Genomic DNA, 17,749 nt, shown 5'->3' on the forward strand with positions numbered 1-17,749 from the left:
CACTTCCGCCGGCCGGAGGTGGGGGAAGGAGACAAGGCGTACGCGGAATCCGGCAGGTGAGTTCTCAGGGAGTGCGCGGCCGTGCGGAGGGCCCTCATTTCCCAACCCGGAGTCAGCTGCCATGCCTGCCCGCTGCGTGGCCGCGCACTGCGGCAACACCACCACGTCCGGGAAGTCGCTGTTCCGCTTTCCCAAGGACCGGGCCGTGCGGCTGCTGTGGGACCGCTTCGTGCGGGGCCGCCGCGCCGACTGGTACGAGAGCAATGACAGGTCGGTCATCTGCTCCGACCACTTTGCTCCCGCCTGTTTTGACGTCTCTTCGGTTATCCAGAAGAACCTGCGCCTGAGGCTCGTGGCGGTCGCCGTGCCCACCCTGCACCGGGTGTCCTCCCCGGCATCTAAGGGGCAAGAAGAGGGAGACGGAGCGGGCGGCCCCGAGAAGGGAGGAGAGCCCCAGGCAGTCAGGCAGCCCGAGGCTGCCCCGGGGCCAGCCTGCTGTACACTCCTCCGGGCCAGGAAGAGGGCTGCGGCTTCACAGGTAAAGGACCACCCAGGAGTCCCCCAAGGGTCGTTGGAGGACCCCGGGTCTGTGGCTAGGCTCCTCCACTTAGTGTCGTCTTGGGAAAGTCACCTCACCTCGAAGGTTTCTGTTTACTCAGTGATCTCCAAGAGCCTATTTAGCATTAACACTCTGGAATTATAGTTTCTTCTACCTCCTCTTCCCCAAAACACACTCATTCTCTCTCTCTGTCTCTCTCTGTCTCTCTCTTGTCTCTCTGTCTCTCTCTCTCGTTCTTCAGATTATAGTCGCCTTCACTCTCCGCTCCTGAGTTTTTAAATAGAAAGTGTTTAATTTGAGCAAATCTCAAGGAATGGGGTGCTTGAAACTGTTTCTGCATACCGTATTACATAAGCTTGAGGAATTATCAACTATTCTGTCAAAATGGCGGGGGAAGGGGGATACGAGATGCTGATGAAGATGGGGCTTGCTGATAAACGATCCCTTCCCACTCCTAAACTACCTCTTGACTGACTGCCTTTAAATTAAATCGTTCCAATGAGCTGAATTTTCCTATCTTGCTCTCTTCTGCCTACTTCCTCGATACTCATAAGCATCGATTACACTTATTTTGCATCTGGTCACTACTGCCTTCTTGCCCACTTCCCATCTTAAAGAAGACTTAGTCTTCTTTGAGTTAGTGAAACTTCAGCCGTATCACCATAACATAGATTAAATTATGACTCTTAATTGGATCTAAAATGTGTTCAGTTTTAGAGATAGGAAGAATTCACCAAGAAGTCAGGTGACTTGTAACTGACATTTTGGCTTTGAATATATAGAGGTATTCGTTGAATTTTAGAGCTGAAGGAAACCTAAGTGCTCATCTAGTTCAGACTCAATATTCACAAGAAAGCCAGTCCAGGAGGTTAATTTCCTCAAGAGCCTTTTCTCTAGGTCTAATTGCCAGACAGAAACTCTTCTGCCATACCAACCTGCTTCCTACATTGGGGTGGATGGTTAAGACCCTTTAATGACACCCTGCAATTGTTAGGATGAAGAATAACATTAACACAATCTACAAGTCTCCGCATACTATTTGCCCCTGCCTACCACACCAATCCTATCCCAGTCCACCATCCTTGTTGCTCGCTGTGTACCAGTCATGCTGATCTTTTCAATTTTTGAACATACTGTATTCTTTGCTACCAATAAGCCTTTTCTCCATTATTTCATGTACTGCCCTGGAATTATGCCCTTGCCATTTCCCATCATCATCAATTGAGTCCTTTTACTTTAGAAATCTGCTCAAACATCCTTCCCTTTTGCTTCCCTAATTATATATTCTCATTCTTCATACACTTCATTAGCACATATACTTCAGTTGCACTCATCACAGTTGTCATGAAATAATTGTATAATTTGCTTAATGTTTGTCCTCACATTAGAATGTAAGCTCTGTGAGAGTAGGGATCTTAACTGATTTATTCACTATTGTATTGCCAGCACCTAGAACAATATTTTGCAAATTTAAGGAATTCAATAAATATTTGTGGAATGATTATGTGACTATGAGAACAGTTTTTTTAGTACAATAGAATTTCAGTTCTCTGCCAGTTTCCCTTCTCACCAAGCTGTATACCAGTCAAGACATCTGCCTCTTCCTTGAACCATCTATCCACCATGCCTAGCTAACCTTTCCCCAAGCCCATATATGTACATCTATATATAGATATATATAAATATTTAGTAAAAGAGGTAAATATTAAACATGTGCCACACACACCCTTACACCATTTTTCTTACTCATAATTCTACCATCTAATCAAAAATTGCTAGAAGAAAAGCCAGGCTAATAAAACAACCAAAGATCTTATAATACAACAAAGGCTAACTATTGAGAAATCTAGAATAGATAACCAACTCTGTTTTCCAATTAGTAAATATATCCAGCCAACACTTCTAACAATCCATATTACATTAATATACATGCTGAGTTATTAGGAAACTATGTGTAGGTTTTAATAATAGTACTTTATATAAAGTTTAAAAAGTTTATTTAGACTTGATAGCAATAAATTTTTAGCCGGTCTGGATTGAGAACCCCAATAGCATCTCTAAGAAAGTTTACTTGGTCCACCTTTAACTCCTTCCCCAAATCACTGTTTTTCTGTCCAAGACCAACTGACTAAACAGCAAATTTCCAGTCACTCTGCAATATTTATTGAGGAGCTATTGTAAACACTGTTTTGGGTGTTTTGTGCTGTATGTAGATAAATAGAAGTATGAATGTAGCCTATCTTTAGGGAGTTGGAGGAAAGATTAGGGGCCACCTCCAAGGAAGAAAGGGGGTTCTCTGATGAGCACCATACACTGATATTTTGCTTCATATAGCTAGAATTATTGTCTCTCCTTAACTGTTAATTTTGTATCCTTGTTCTTCTAACCCAACTGTATTTTTTAAACTTTAATTCAAATATAGCAAAATACAGGAAAGTGCTTATTAAATCATTAAATTATCAGAAACTGAACATGTGTAACTACTATAGGTCAAAGAATTAGAACATTACTAGCAACTCAAGAGCCCAAGACTAGCTCCTCCTCCATCCTCAAAGCAACCAAGTTTGCTTTCTTTTGAATTTGATGTAAGTAGAATCGTACTGTAGTCATTTCTTGCACCTGGCTTTTTTGTTCAACATTATATTTGTAAGATTCATCCATATTGTTGCATATAGCAGTAATATGTTTGCATTACTATATAGCAGTTTATTGTACGAATATACCAAAAAATTTTTTTGTCTCTTCTGTTGTTGGACATTTGGGTTGTTATCATTTTGGGGCTATTAGAAGTAATCCTACTGTAAACATCCTTCTACATGTCTTTTTCATATGTGCACACGTTTCTGATGCTGTATACCTAGAATTTCTGGGACATAATATTATATTAAACTTCAGTAAATAATACCAGATAATTTTCTAAAATAGTTGTACTAATCTACACTACTAGAAGCGTAATGAGAGTTTATGTTGTTTCACATTCTTGCCTACACTTGGATTGTCGGTCTTTCACATTGAGTCTTTTTGAAGGGTGTGTAATCGTGGTTTACTTTGCTTTCTCATTTCATAAATGACATTAGGAAGGGAACAACTTTTCAAATGTTAATTGAACATTCGGATAGCCTCTTTGGCGATATGCCGATTTTTCTGTTGGATTGTCTTTTTCTTGTTGATATAGAGTTCTTAATAAATTCTGTCTTCAAGTCCTTTATCAGTTAAATATGCTTTAACTACCTTCTCCTCTTCACTCTTAATCGTGTCTTTTGATGTACTGAGCTTTTTTTTTTTTTTTTTCCTGTGTACTTAGTTCTTAATTTCAATGTAGGCCAACCTAACCATCTTTTTCTGTATGCTTAATGCTTAAAGCATGCTACTTTGCTGTTTCCCATAAACTTACTGTTTTTAGTCTTTACATTCATATCTACAACCCATTCAGAATTGATTTTTGTGTATGAAGTGGAGTTTGTTTCATTTTTTCCTCATATAGATACCCAGTTGACTCAGCATCTTTTATTGAAAAGGCTAGCGTTTCCTCATTGTCCTGCAGCGTCAGCTTTGTCATAAATCAAGTTTTCATATACACATTAGTCTGTTTGGACACTTTAAAATTCTGTTCCATTTATGTTTACCTGTCCTTACACCATTATCACAGTACTGTAGCTTATGTTAAGAATTAATATCCAGTTGGCATATGTTTCTGACAAATGCTTATTTTCAATAATGATTGTGTTTTATGGTATTCGTTTAAATGTACTTGCTAAAATTCTTTATGAGACCTTAATCTAAACCAAAGTTGAGGTAATCAAGTCGTTTTACTTTATATGGAAGTTACTATGGAAATTAAAAATCACAGAGCAGAAGAAATAAAGCAAATGGTCATTGTACGCCCCCCCCCCCAAAAATTAATATCCAGTTGATTAATTCCTCTTACCTTGTTCATCTTCATGGATGTCTTGGCTATTTTGGGCTCTTTAAATTTCCATATATATTTTAGGATTAGTTCATCAATTTCCACAAATTATCTGTTGGGATTTTGACTGAGGGTGCATTGAATTTTTAAATGAATGTAGGGAGAAAGAGCATATTGACAATACTGATTCTTCCAGTCCATGAACATAATGTATCCCTCCATTTATTTGGGTTTTTACATTTCTCTTAAAAACATTAAGGCATTCTATATAGAGGTCTTGTACATATTTCATTAGATTTGTTCCTATTTGATTTTGCTATTATAAATAGTATTATCTAAAATTTTATTTTCTATAAATGTATGTGGATAGATTGATTTTTCTTGACCTTGTAACCAGAAACCTTGTTAAACTCATTTATTCTGGTAATTTGCAGATACTTTTGGATTTTCTACATGTATAAAAAATATATGCATATAGTTTTTGATGTTTATGCTTTTATTTCTTATTCTTCCTATTGCACTAGCTAGAACTTCCAGTACAGCATGGGAAACAGAAGAAGTGATGGGGAATCCTTTTCTCATTCCTATTTCCAAAGGAAAAGCATTAATATTTCACCATTTGATATGATTTTTGCTATAGTTCTTTTGGTAACTGCTCTTACCATAAAAAGAAATGTTCCCCTCTATTCCAAGTTTTGGGTGCAGACTTAAATCATAAATGATGTTGAATTTTTTCAGTTGCTTTTTCTGAACCTATTAATGATCACATATTTTGCTTATTATTCTGTTAATGTGGTGAACTTTATTGGCTGGTTTTGAAATATAGAGTCAAACTTGCATGGCTGAAGCAAACCCAATTTGGCCAAGGTGTATTATTCTTTTAGGTATTGTTTAATTTGATTTGTTAACATTCTATTTAGAATTTTTGCATATGTGTTCATAGGCAAAACTGGTCTATACCTGTTCTTTCTTGAAATGCCTTTTTCAGGTTTTGGTTTCAAGATTATGCTGACCAGTTTGGAGTTGTCCCCTCTTTCATCATTCTCTGGAAAAGTTTATATAAATTGGCATTATATGTCCACTAATAAATTTGATATTAATATTTTGTGGCATTCACTGAAAAAGATAACTAGTCCTGGAGTTTTCCTTATGAGAAGATTTTTAAATGATGGATTCAATTTCTTTAATAGTTATGGGGCTATTCAGAGTTTTTCTGTTTCTATATCCATTTTGATAAGTTGTATTTTTCGAAAAATTTGTCAGTTTAATCTAAATTTTTAAACATATTGACACAAAAGTGTTCATGATACTCTATCTTTTAAAATTCTTTATGATCTGTTAGTAATTTTTGCTTTTTCATTCTTTTTATTGATTTTTATTAGTCTTTTCAAAGAGTGAACTCTGCCTTTTGATCTTCTCTCTGATATTGTTTTCTTTTTATTTCTATTATTACTTCTTCCCCTCAAATTATTTTGTTCAGCTTTGATTTTTAATTGATACACTAGATTTATACATTACTGAGCTAAAATGATTAACATAGACCTTTTCCTATATGTTTTAACATTAAACAAACTTGCTAAAATGTGAAAACTTCACTTAAACACTAGGATATCTTTACATATTCAGATGTAGTATTTCAAACAAAGGAGACCTTAAGGATAACTAACTTGCTTTTGTGAAGACAAGATATTCAATTACCAAATATTTCAAATTTTTCCCAACTGCTTACATTTCTTAACAGACTTCTAGTATTCTTTTTAATTGAAGTACAGTTGACTTACAATATTATATTAGTTTTAGGTGTACAACATAGTCGATATTTTTATAGATGAGACTCCATACAAAGTTATTATGAAGTATTGGCTGCATTGCCTGTGCTGTACATTACATCCTTGTATCTTATTTATTTATTTATTTTTGAATTTTATTTTATTTGGGTTTTTTTACAGCAGGTTCTTATTAGTCATCCATTTTATACACGTCAATCCCAATCTCCCAATTCATCACACCACCACCACCCCCCACCACGGCTTTCCCCGCTTGGTGTCCATACATTTGTTCTCTACATCTGTGTCTCTATTTCTGCCCTGCAAACTGGTTTATCTGTTCCACATATATCCACATATATTTGTTTTTCTCTTTCTGACTTACTTCACCCTGTATGACAGTCTCTAGATCCATCCACGTCTCTACAAATGACCCAATTTTTTTCCTTTTTATGGCTGAGTAATATTCCATTGTATATATGTACCACATCTTCTTTATCCATTTGATGGGCATTTAGGTTGTTTCCATAACCTGGCTATTGTAAATAGTGCTGCAGTGAATATTGGCCTGCATATGTTTTTTTGAATTATAGTTTTCTCTGGGTTTATGCCCAGTAGTGGGATTGCTGGGTCATATGTTAATTCTATTTTTAGTTTTTTAAGGAACCTCCATACTGTTCTCCATAGTGGCTGTATCAATTTACATTCCCACCAACAGTACAAGAGGGTTCACTTTTCCCCACACCCTCTCCAGCATTTATTGTTTGTAGATTTTCTGATGATGCCCATTCTAACTGGTGTAAGGTGATACCTCATTGCAGTTTTGATTTACATTTCTCTAATAATTAGTGAAATTGAGCAGCTTTTCATGTGCCTCTTGGCCATCTGTAGGTCTTCTTTGGAGAAATCTCTATTTAGGTCTTCTGTCCATTTTTTCATTGGATTGTTTGTTTTTTTAATATTGAGCTGCATGAGCTGTTTATATATATATATATATATATATATATATATACACACACACACATATATATACACCTATATATATATATATATATATATATATATATATATATATATATATATATTTTGGCAGTACGCGGGCCTCTCACTGTTGTGGCCTCTCCCGTCGCGGATCCCAGGCTCCGGACGCGCAGGCTCAGCGGCCATGGCTCGTGGGCCTAGCTGCTCCGCGGCATGTGGGATCTTCCCGGACCAGGGTACGAACCCGTGTCCCCTGCATCGGCAGGTGGACTCTCAACCACTGCGCCACCAGGGAAGCCCATGTTTATATATTTTTGAGATTAATTCTTTATCCGTGATTCGTTTGCAAATATTTTCTCCCATTCTGAGGGTTGTCTTTTCGTCTTGTTTATAGTTTGCTTTGCCGTGCAAAAGCAAAAGTTTTATTAGGTCCCATTTGCTTATTTTTGTTTTTATTTCCATTACTTAAGGAGGTGGATCAAAAAAGATCTTGCTGTGATTTATGTCAAAGAGTGTTTGTCCCATGTTTTCCTCTAAGATTTTATAGTTTAGGTCTTTAATCCATTTGGAGTTTATTTTTGTGTATGGTGTTAGGGTGTGTTCTAATTTCATTCTTTTACATGTAGCTGTCCAGTTTTCCCAGCACCACTTACTGAAGAGAATGTCTTTTCTCCATTGTATATCCTTGCCTCCTCAGTCATAGATTAGTTGACCATAGGTGCGTGGGTTTATCTCTGGGCTTTCTATCATGTTCCACTCATCTATATTTCTGTTTTTGTGCCAATACCATATTGTCTTGATTACTGTAGCTTTGTAGAATAGTCTGAAGTCAGGGAGTCTGATTCCTCCAGCTCAGTTTCTTTCCCTCAAGACTGCTTTGGCTATTTGGGGTCTTTTGTGTCTCCATACAAATTTTAAGATTTTTTGTTCTAGTTCTATAAAAAAAAATGCCATTGGTAATTTAATAGGGATTGCATTGAATCTGTAGATTGATTTGGGTGGTATAGTCATTTTCACAATATTGATTCTTCCAATCCAAGAACATGGTATATCTCTCCATCTGTTGGTATCATCTTTCATTTCTTTCATCAGGGTCTTATAGTTTTCTGCATACAGGTCTTTTGTCTCCCGAGGTAGGTTTATTCCTAGGTATTTTATTCTTTTTGTTGCAGTGGTAAATGGGAGTGTTTCCTTAATTTCTCTTTCAGATGTTTCATCATTAGTGTATAGGAATGCAAGAGATTTCTGTGCATTAATTTTGTATCCTGCAACTTTACCAAATTCATTGATTAGCTCTAGTAGTTTTCTGGTGGCATCTCTAGGATTCTCTATGTATAGTGTCATGTCATCTGCAAACAGTGACAGTTTTAGTTCTTCTTTTCCAATTTGTATTCCTTTTATTTCTTTTTCTTCTCTGATTGCCATGGCTAGGACTTCCAAAACTATGTTGAATAATAGTGGTGAAAGTGGACATCCTTGTCTTGTTCCTGATTTTAGAGGAAATGCTTTCAGGTTTTCACCATTGAGAATGATGTTTTCTGCGGGTTTGTCGTATATGGCCTTTATTATGTTGAGGTAGGTTCCCTCTATGCCCACTTTCTGGAGAGTTTTTATCATAAATGAGTGTTGAATTTTGTCAAAAGCTTTTTCTGCTTCTATTGAGATGATCATGTGGTTTTTCTTCTTCAATTTGTTAATATGGTATATCACATTGATTGAATTGCATATATTGAAGAATCCTTGCATCCCTGGGATAAATCCCACTTGATCATGGTGTATGATCCTTTTAATGTGTTGTTGGATTCTGTTTGCTAGTATTTTGTTGAGGATTTTTGCATCTATAGTCATCAGTGATATTGGTCTGTAATTTTCTTTTTTTGTAGTATCTTTGTCTGGTTTTGGTATCAGGGTGATGGTGGCCTCATAGAATGAGTTTGGGAGTGTTCCTTCCTCTGCAATTTTTTGGAAGCATTTGAGAAGGATGGGTGTTAGCTCTTCTCTAAGTGTTTGATAGAATTCACCTTTGAAGCCATCTGGTCCTGGACTTTGTTTGTTGGAAGATTTTTAATCACAGTTTCAATTTCACTACTTGTGATTGGTCTGTTCATATTTTCTATTTCTTCCTGGTTCAGTCTTGGAAGGTAATAACTTTCTAAAATTTGTCCATTTCTTCCAGGTTGTCCACTTTATTGGCATAGAGTTGCTTGTAGTAGTCTCTTAGGATGCTTTGTATTTCTGCGGTGTCTGTTTTAACTTCAACTGTTTCATTTCTAATTTTATTGATTTGAGTCCTCTCCCTCTTTTTCGTGATGCGTCTGGCTAGTGGTTTATCACTTTTGTTTATCTTCTCAAAGAACCAGCTTTTAGTTTTATTGATCTTTGCTATTGTTTTCTTTGTTTCTATTTCATTTATTCCGGCTCTGATCTTTATGATTTCTTTCCTTCTGCTAACTTTGGGTTTTGTTTGTTCTTCTTTCTCTAGTTCCTTCAGGTGTAAGATTAGATTGTTTATTTGAGATTTTTCTTATTTCTTGAGGTAGGCTTGTATAGCTCTAAACTTGCCTCTTCGAACTGCTTTTGCCACATCCCATGGATTTTGGAACATCGTGTTTTCATTGTCATTTGTCTCTAGGTATTTTTTGATTTCCTCTTTGATTTCTTCAGTGATGTCTTGTTTATTTAGTACCGTATTGTTTAGCCTCCATGTGTTTGTGTTTTTTACGTTTTTTCCCCTGTAATTGATTTCTAATCCCATAGTGTTGCAGTCAGAAAAGGTGCTTGATATGATTTCACTTTTCTTAAATTTAGTGAGGCTTGATTTGTGACCCAGGTTGTGATCTGTCCTGGAGAATGTTCCATGCGCACTTGAGACGAAAGTGTAATCCGCTGTTTTTGGATGGAATGTCCTATAAATATCAATTAAATCCATCTGGTCTATTGTGTCATTTAATGCTGTGTTTCCTTATTAATTTTCTGTTTGGATGATCTGTCCACTGGTGTAAGTGAGGTGTTAAAGTCTCCCACTATTACTGTGTTACCGTTGATTTCCTCTTTTATAGTTGTTAGCAGGTGCCTTATGTATTGAGGTGCTCCTATGTTGGGTGCATAAATATTTATAATTGTTATATCTTTTCTTGGATTGATCCGTTGATCATTATGTAGTGTCCTTCCTTGTCTCTTGTAACACTCTTTTTTATTTTTTTTTATTTTTTTTTATTTTTTTGCGGTATGCGGGCCTCTCACTGTTGCGGCCTCCCCCGTTGCGGAGCACAGGCTCCGGACGCGCAGGCTCCGGACGCGCAGGCTCAGCGGCCATGGCCCACGGGCCCAGCCGCTCCACGGCACATGGGATCCTCCCAGACCGGGGCACGAACCCGCATCCCCTGCATCGGCAGGCGGACTCTCAACCACTTGCGCCACCAGGGAGGCCCAACACTCTTTATTTTAAAGTCTATTTTATCTGATATGAGTATAGCTACTCCAGCTTTCTTTTGGTTTCCATTTGCATGGAACATCTTTTTCCATCCCCTCACTTTCAGTCTTTATGTGTCCCTAGGTCTGTAGTGGGTCTCTTGTAGACAACATATATATGGGTTTTGTTTTTGTATCCATTCAGCAAGCCTGTGTCTTTTGGTTGGAGCGTTTAATCCATTCACGTTCAAGGTAATTATCGACATGTATGTTCTTATTACCATTTTCTTAATTGTTTGGGGTTTGTTTTTGTAGGTCCTTTTCTTCTCTTGTGTTTCCCACTTAGAGAAATTCCTTTAGTATTTGTTGTAGAGCTGGTTTGGTGGTGCTGAAATCTCTTAGCTTTTGCTTGTCTGTAAAGCTTTTGGTTTCTCCATCGAATCTGAATGAGATCCTTGCCGGGTAGAGTAATCTTGGTTGTAGGTTCTTCCCTTTCATCACTTTAAATATGTCATGCCACTCTCTTCTGGCTTGTAGAGTTTCTGCTGAGAAATCAGCTGTTAACCTTATGGGAGTTCCCTTGTATGTTATTTGTCATTTTTCCCTTGCTGCTTTCAATAAGTTTTCTTTGTCTTTAATTTTTGCCAATTTGATTACTATGTGTCTCAGTGTGTTTCTGCTTGGGTTTATCCTGTATGGGACTCGCTGTGCTTCCTGGACTTGGGTGGCTATTTCCTTTCCCGTGTTAGGGAAGTTTTTGACTATAATCTCTTCAAATATTTTCTCGGGTCCATTCTCTCTCTCTTCTCCTTCTGGGACCCCTATAATGTGAATGTTGTTGCATTTAATGTTGTCCCAGAGGTCTCTTAGGCTGTCTTCATTTCTTTTCATTCTTTTTTCTTTATTCTGTTTCACAGCAGTGAATTCCACCATTCTGTCTTCCAGGTCACTTATCCGTTCTTCTGCCTCACTTATTCTGCTATTGATTCCTTCTAGTGTAGTTTTCATTTCAGTTATTGTGTTGTTCATCTCTGTTTGTTTGTTCTTTAATTCTTCTAGATCTTTGTTAAATATTTCTTGCACCTTCTCGATCTTTGCCTCAATTCTTTTTCTGAGGTCCTGGATCATCTTTACTATCATTATTCTGAATTCTTTTTCTGGAAGGTTGCCCATCTCCACTTCATTAGTTGTTTTTCTGGGGTTTTATCTTGTTCCTTCATCTGGTACATAGCCCTCTGCCTTTTCATCTTGTCTGTCTTTCTGTGAATGTGGTTTTTGTTCCACAGTCTGCAGGATTGTAGTTCTTCTTGCTTCTGCTGTCTGCCCTCTTTATCTTATTTATTTTGTTCCCAATAGTTTGTACCTCTTAATCCTCTTTCCCTATTTTGCCCCTCCCTCCACCTCTCTCCCCATTGGTAACTGCTAGTCTGCTCTCTGTATCTGCAAGTCTGTTTCAGTTTTGTTATATTCCTTCATTTGTTTTATTTTTTAGGTTCCACATATAAATGAAAATATGCAGTGTTTGTCTTTCTCTCTCTAACTTATTTCCCTAAGAATAATACCCTCAGGGTCATGCATGTTGTTGCAAATAGCAAGATTTCATTCTTTTTTATGGCTGAGTAATGTTATATATTTATATGCCACATCTTCCTTATCCGTTGATGGACCCTTAGGTTGCTTCCATGTCTTAGCTATTTTAAATAATGCTGCTGTGAACATTGAGCTGCATATTAAAAGATTTCCAGTATTTTTCTTTAATTTTTTTAAGGCTTTATTTTTTTAGAAAAGTTTTAGGTTTGCAGAGAAATTGAGGGGAAGATGGATTACCCAGTTACCCCCTGCCCCCCCACATTCATAGCCTTCTCCATTATCAACATCCCCCACCAGAGTGTACATTTGTTACAGTTGATGAGCCTACACTGACACACCATTATATAACTCGAAGTCCATCATTTACATTACAGTTCACTCTCTCATCTCTGTACTTTTTCAATTTTTATTTACCATTCTTTCTTTAACTTCTTGAGCATTAAATTGGATCATTGATTTCCAGAATTTTCATAGTGAATGGCAGATGGGACAGCTAAGTTTGACGCTTATTTCCCAAATGTAGAATTCAGTAGAGTTTACTGTTTGAGGGAAAACTCCTGAATTGAAGATACGTTAGAAATATTTTGTGAAATAATTTTTTGAATGGTGTTAATATTGCAGTCTAAATTAAGACTAATTAATTTTTTCTATACTATTATGTACATTAAGACTATAAATGCCCTTCTAAGTGTGACATTAACTGAATCCCACACATTTTAGACTTTGAATATTTTTATTATTATTTAGTGTAAAATATCTTCTAATTTCCACTGTAATTTTATCATGGGTTACTTAGAAGTATATTTAAAAATTTCCAAACATGCAGGTACTTTGTAGTTATATTTTTGTTATAGACTTCTAGGTCAGTTACACTGTGGCCAGAGAATATACAGCATATGGATTTAATCTTTTGAAATTTATTGAAACTGTATTAGGCCTAACGTAGGTTAGTTTTTATAAATGTTCCATATGTACTTGAGGTGAATGTGTGTTCTGCAGTTGGGTACAATTCTCCATATATGTCTATTAATCATGTTGTTTAAATTTCTTATATCCCTATGGAATCTTTGCCTGCCTATTAGTTACTGAGAGAGGTGTGTTAAAAATCTTCCACCTCGGTTTTTAATTTACATATTTAGTCTTCTAACAATTTTTGTGTTATATATTTTGAAGCTGTGTTATTATATAGCACCAATATAGCAGCACCAGCTTTCTGTAGGTTAGTGTTAGCATATTAGATCTTTTTTACACCCTTTTATTTCAGTCTCTGTGTATCCTTAAGAGTTTAAGCCTTACTGTGTCTTATGGTTGCCCCTTTGAAGACAATGTATGTTTTTTCCTCTGGCTCCTAAGTTTTTCTCTTTGTTTTCCAGTTTTACTGTAATATGCAAAGATATGGTTTCCTTTGTTTTTATTTTAGTGAATACATTTAGTACTTTTGTGAAACCATGTCTTAATGCCTTGTATTCATTTTGGTAAATTCTCAGATGTTATTTGTTCAAATATTGTTTCTGTCCCATTTTCTTTCTTTTCCTTTGGGACTACAACTGATATTATACATTATGCTTTTTCATCTTTTCTGCTTTATCTCTTATGACCTTTTCTATAGCCTTCATCCTTTTGTCTTTCTCTGCCTCATTCTAAAATTTTCTTGTTCCAGTTGATTAATACATATCTGGAAATTCTGTTTCTTAAATTTTTAATATAAAGAAGTAATTGTGTATGTACACAAAAATTTTTGTTCAAAGGTTTCTAATATTATGGATTGTTTTAATAAATTACAGTATATCTGTACAATAGATTGTATGCAGCCATAAAAATTATATGTAGAATATTTAATAACATAGAAACATGATGTATTAAAGAGGAAAACAAGATTATAAAACATATGTTCCCAATTTTAAAAAATACATAGAAAAAGACAAAAATAATACCAAAATATGAAGTTGTTAGCTATGAATGATGGGATTATGACTAATTTTTTTTTCTTTTTGCTTCTCTGTATGGTGCAAATTTTCCTCAGTGATACAATGTATTACTGTTATAAAGGGAACAAAAGTTATTTTTTAAAGCCTGAATAAATTCCTAAAACTCCATTTTATCAGGAGTACATCTGTTTTGTAAAGAAATATATACTTATTCTAGACCTTTATAATGCTTGGCTTAAAAGTAGAAGTAGATTAGCTGTCAAATTAGCCATAACTATAAACACAAAGATAAAGACTTCAATTTTTATTTAAATCCTCAAAAATATTAGGTGTAATTCTTCATGTTACAAAGGGACTCTTCACAAAAGTTTCTTCATAAAGTTTCTTTAACTTGGGCATTCATAGCCTGTGTTACAGCAACAAAGGATGCTTGCTAAAATTTTTTTTCAATGGTCTAGGTAAAATTACAAAGTACTTTTTTTCATTTCTCTATCACTTATTTTTTTCTTCCCACAGGCCCTCTTACGTTTTCCAGATATCTTTTCTTAGCCTCTTCCACATAATTTCCAGGTACTCAGTCTTACATTACCTTCTGAATATCCAAATTCTCCTCCTTTCTACCTCTTACTTCTCCCATAAATCAAAATTTCCATTTCACATTGTAACTTTTCTCAGGAAAGCATAAAAACATTAAAGCATATTATCTTAAATTATTTCTCTGTCATGTATAAAGGACTGATGATTAGGTTTTCTAGAACGATGCTACTGCTTTGTGATGATATACCTAATACTATTATAATCATTTAATACTACTAGTATTATCTCTTCCAGCTGTTGGTTTAGGGAAAATTTAATGGGTTGTCAGCAAATAGCTTAATAGCATATAGATTTCTGCTTGACCACAATGCTTAGAAATAGACTTAGAAATAGTAAAGGACAGTATGGCAGACTTCTTATGAACTTGGACTATGGAGCCAGCTTGCCTGGGTTCAAATTCCAGCCTTCCTAATATGTGACCTTGAAAAGTATTATCTATACTCTTTCACTGTTTGTAACTTTTTTTTTTTTTTTTTTTTGCGGTATGCGGGCCTCTCACGGTTGTGGCCTCCCCCGTTGCGGAGCACAGGCTCCGGACGCGCAGGCTCCGCGGCCATGGCTCACGGGCCCAGCCGCTCCGCGGCATATGGGATCCTCCCAGACCGGGGCACGAACCCGCATCCCCTGCATCGGCAGGCGGACTCTCAACCACTTGCGCCACCAGGGAGGCCCACTGTTTGTAACTTTTAGGAGATAAAACCATATAAAGAAGGCCTTACCTTCAGTATAATTCTCCTCTGATTTATATTTTTAGATTGCACATGAAAATCAAGTTTTACAAACACAAGTCCATGCTGATAATCTATCTAATGATGTCACTTCAGTACCTACTCACTGTGAGGAAGGCCCAGTGCACAAAAGTACACAAATATCTCTGAAGAGACCCCCTCACTACAGTGTGGGTAAGTTTTGACTTTTCAGTTGATTGATGAATTGAATTGGTCTTTTGTATATGAAAAGCAAATTCTAACTCATAGGTAATTGTGTTTATTCTCCTTCAGGTATTCAGGCCAAAGTGAAAGTGTTTGGAACACGACTATGTAATGCAACTACTCAGACTGATGAATTGTGGTCTAGAGCGTCCTCTCTCTTTGACACTTACTCCAGTGACTCAGAAACAGATGAGGACTGGGATATCAAGAGTGAACAGAGTGATTTGTCTTACATAGCTGTACAGGTAAAAGAAGAGACCTGATAACGCGACATCAAATGATTTCATGTGCTCTAGGTTTTCAAATCTTTGCTCACATAATTGTCTCTTCGCTCCTGTAAATCTTTCACCTCAAGATAACTTGACAGTTGAGTATGCAGAATTTGTTTAGCTCTAAGGGAAAAATTTGCCTGTCTGCCAAGATAATAAAGGTAGTCCCGCCCACGCCTCCGCACCCCCCACTTTCACCTTTTTTCTTTTTATACTTTTGGTGCAGATCAAGTCATAAAACAACCACAGTAGCAGCATTGCCAGATCAAGATTAAGCATTGAATATTTAAGCTTAGTTCAGAAGCAACGCTCATATGGGACTTACTTGACACTCACGAATTAGAATGTCACTGTTCTAAATAATTTGAAGGTGAAGAGCATAACAGTGAGCACAGCTAGTTCTGATACTACTAAATGATTTGAGGGTAGAGCCAGGACATTTACCCTTGATTATTTTTTTCTATGTTATTTATTTTTTAGTCTGTCCAGTTGTAATACTATTACATCTATGAATCAGTCCCTGTGAACATTTCTGGTGAAGCTGTGTTATTTACAGAAAAATTTCAAAGGGAATCAATTTAAATAGAGATAGAATTTCATATACTTAGATTACCTTGATAATGAAATCCGTTTGCATCAGTTCCTATTACATCAAATTAATTAGTTTGGTTAATAGAAATGATTAACATCATGCAAAAAGAAGTATTACATTTCTAACATATCCCCATTTTAGAAATTAGGTTTTCCTCTACCAATACCACTTTGGGAAATAAGCATGTGAAACTTAGCTGCCCCATCTGCCATTCACCAGGAAAATTTCTATGGCAGTTTTGTACCATGAAGTAATTTATTACAATAGTTTCTGAGAAACTTATTGTAACTCTGATCTTGTATTGAAAATAATAAAAATAAATGTCCCTTTTACATCTCAGATGTCCTGTTAGTTCTGCATGATTGGAAGAACTTACATGCATTTTATCCTCAAAGGTTTAAATAATACACCAAAGTGATTTTCTTGCAAAGCTAATTTCATGTCTGACTTAATTTGAACAGTATAATTTTAATTAAAAAAACAATAAAATAAAGTATTAATAGAAATTGTAAGCCTGAACAATGATTATGTAAACACATAGCATTATTATTGTTATTATTATTATTATTGCTGGTTTGGCTTGAATTTAAGATAACTATTTGATGTTTTAAGAGAATGTTATATTTTAAAATTAAGCATATAAATCTTCTGGAACTAAATATTATTGGCGGGGTGGGGGGGGGTACCTGTTTTCCCTTGAGCTTTGAAACAGTGTATCTCCTTAATTCAAATCATAATGAATGTTATGTGCCCATTCATCCCCAAATTTCACTGCCATGGGTTTACTTCATTTCTATATGTTAAACAACTTTGACAGCCATAACAGCAATTTGTGTTCTTTTTTTACTAATAAGTTAATTTTATTTTTCCTATCAACTGAAAATTTATATTTGGTTGGTTGATTCAGATGATTTTATAATGAATTGTGTAATGTTTCACTGCCCTAAAGTAAAATGAAATACTGGCTTTATTTCATTTTATCTATTTTTTTAACATGTCAATGCTTTTTTCCCAGTTTTATTGAGATATAATTGGCATATAGCACTGTATAAGTTTAAGGTGTAAAGCATAATGTTTGACATATATATCATGAAATGTTTACCACAGTAAGTTTAGTGACTATCCATCAGCTCATATAGATATAAAATTAAAGAAATAGAAAAAATTTTTTCCTTGTGATGAGAATTCTTAGGATTTACTCTCTTAACAACTTTCAT

The 17,749-nt window shown here is 35.9% G+C and overlaps 1 protein-coding gene across 1 annotated transcript; it reads left to right on the top strand.

The window, feature by feature from the left end:
• Positions 1 to 69: 69 nt before the first annotated feature.
• On the top strand, positions 70 to 16,990 carry THAP10 (THAP domain containing 10). Its single transcript, XM_060095195.1, has 3 exons — positions 70 to 538; positions 15,494 to 15,641; positions 15,741 to 16,990. Exons 1-3 carry the CDS (start codon positions 122 to 124, stop codon positions 15,932 to 15,934), a joined length of 759 nt encoding a protein of 252 aa, XP_059951178.1. The 5' UTR covers positions 70 to 121; the 3' UTR covers positions 15,935 to 16,990.
• The last annotated feature ends 759 nt before the right edge of the window (positions 16,991 to 17,749 follow it).

This window comes from Mesoplodon densirostris, chromosome 4 (assembly GCF_025265405.1).
Source record: "Mesoplodon densirostris isolate mMesDen1 chromosome 4, mMesDen1 primary haplotype, whole genome shotgun sequence".
Classification (NCBI taxonomy): Eukaryota; Metazoa; Chordata; class Mammalia; order Artiodactyla; family Ziphiidae; genus Mesoplodon; species Mesoplodon densirostris.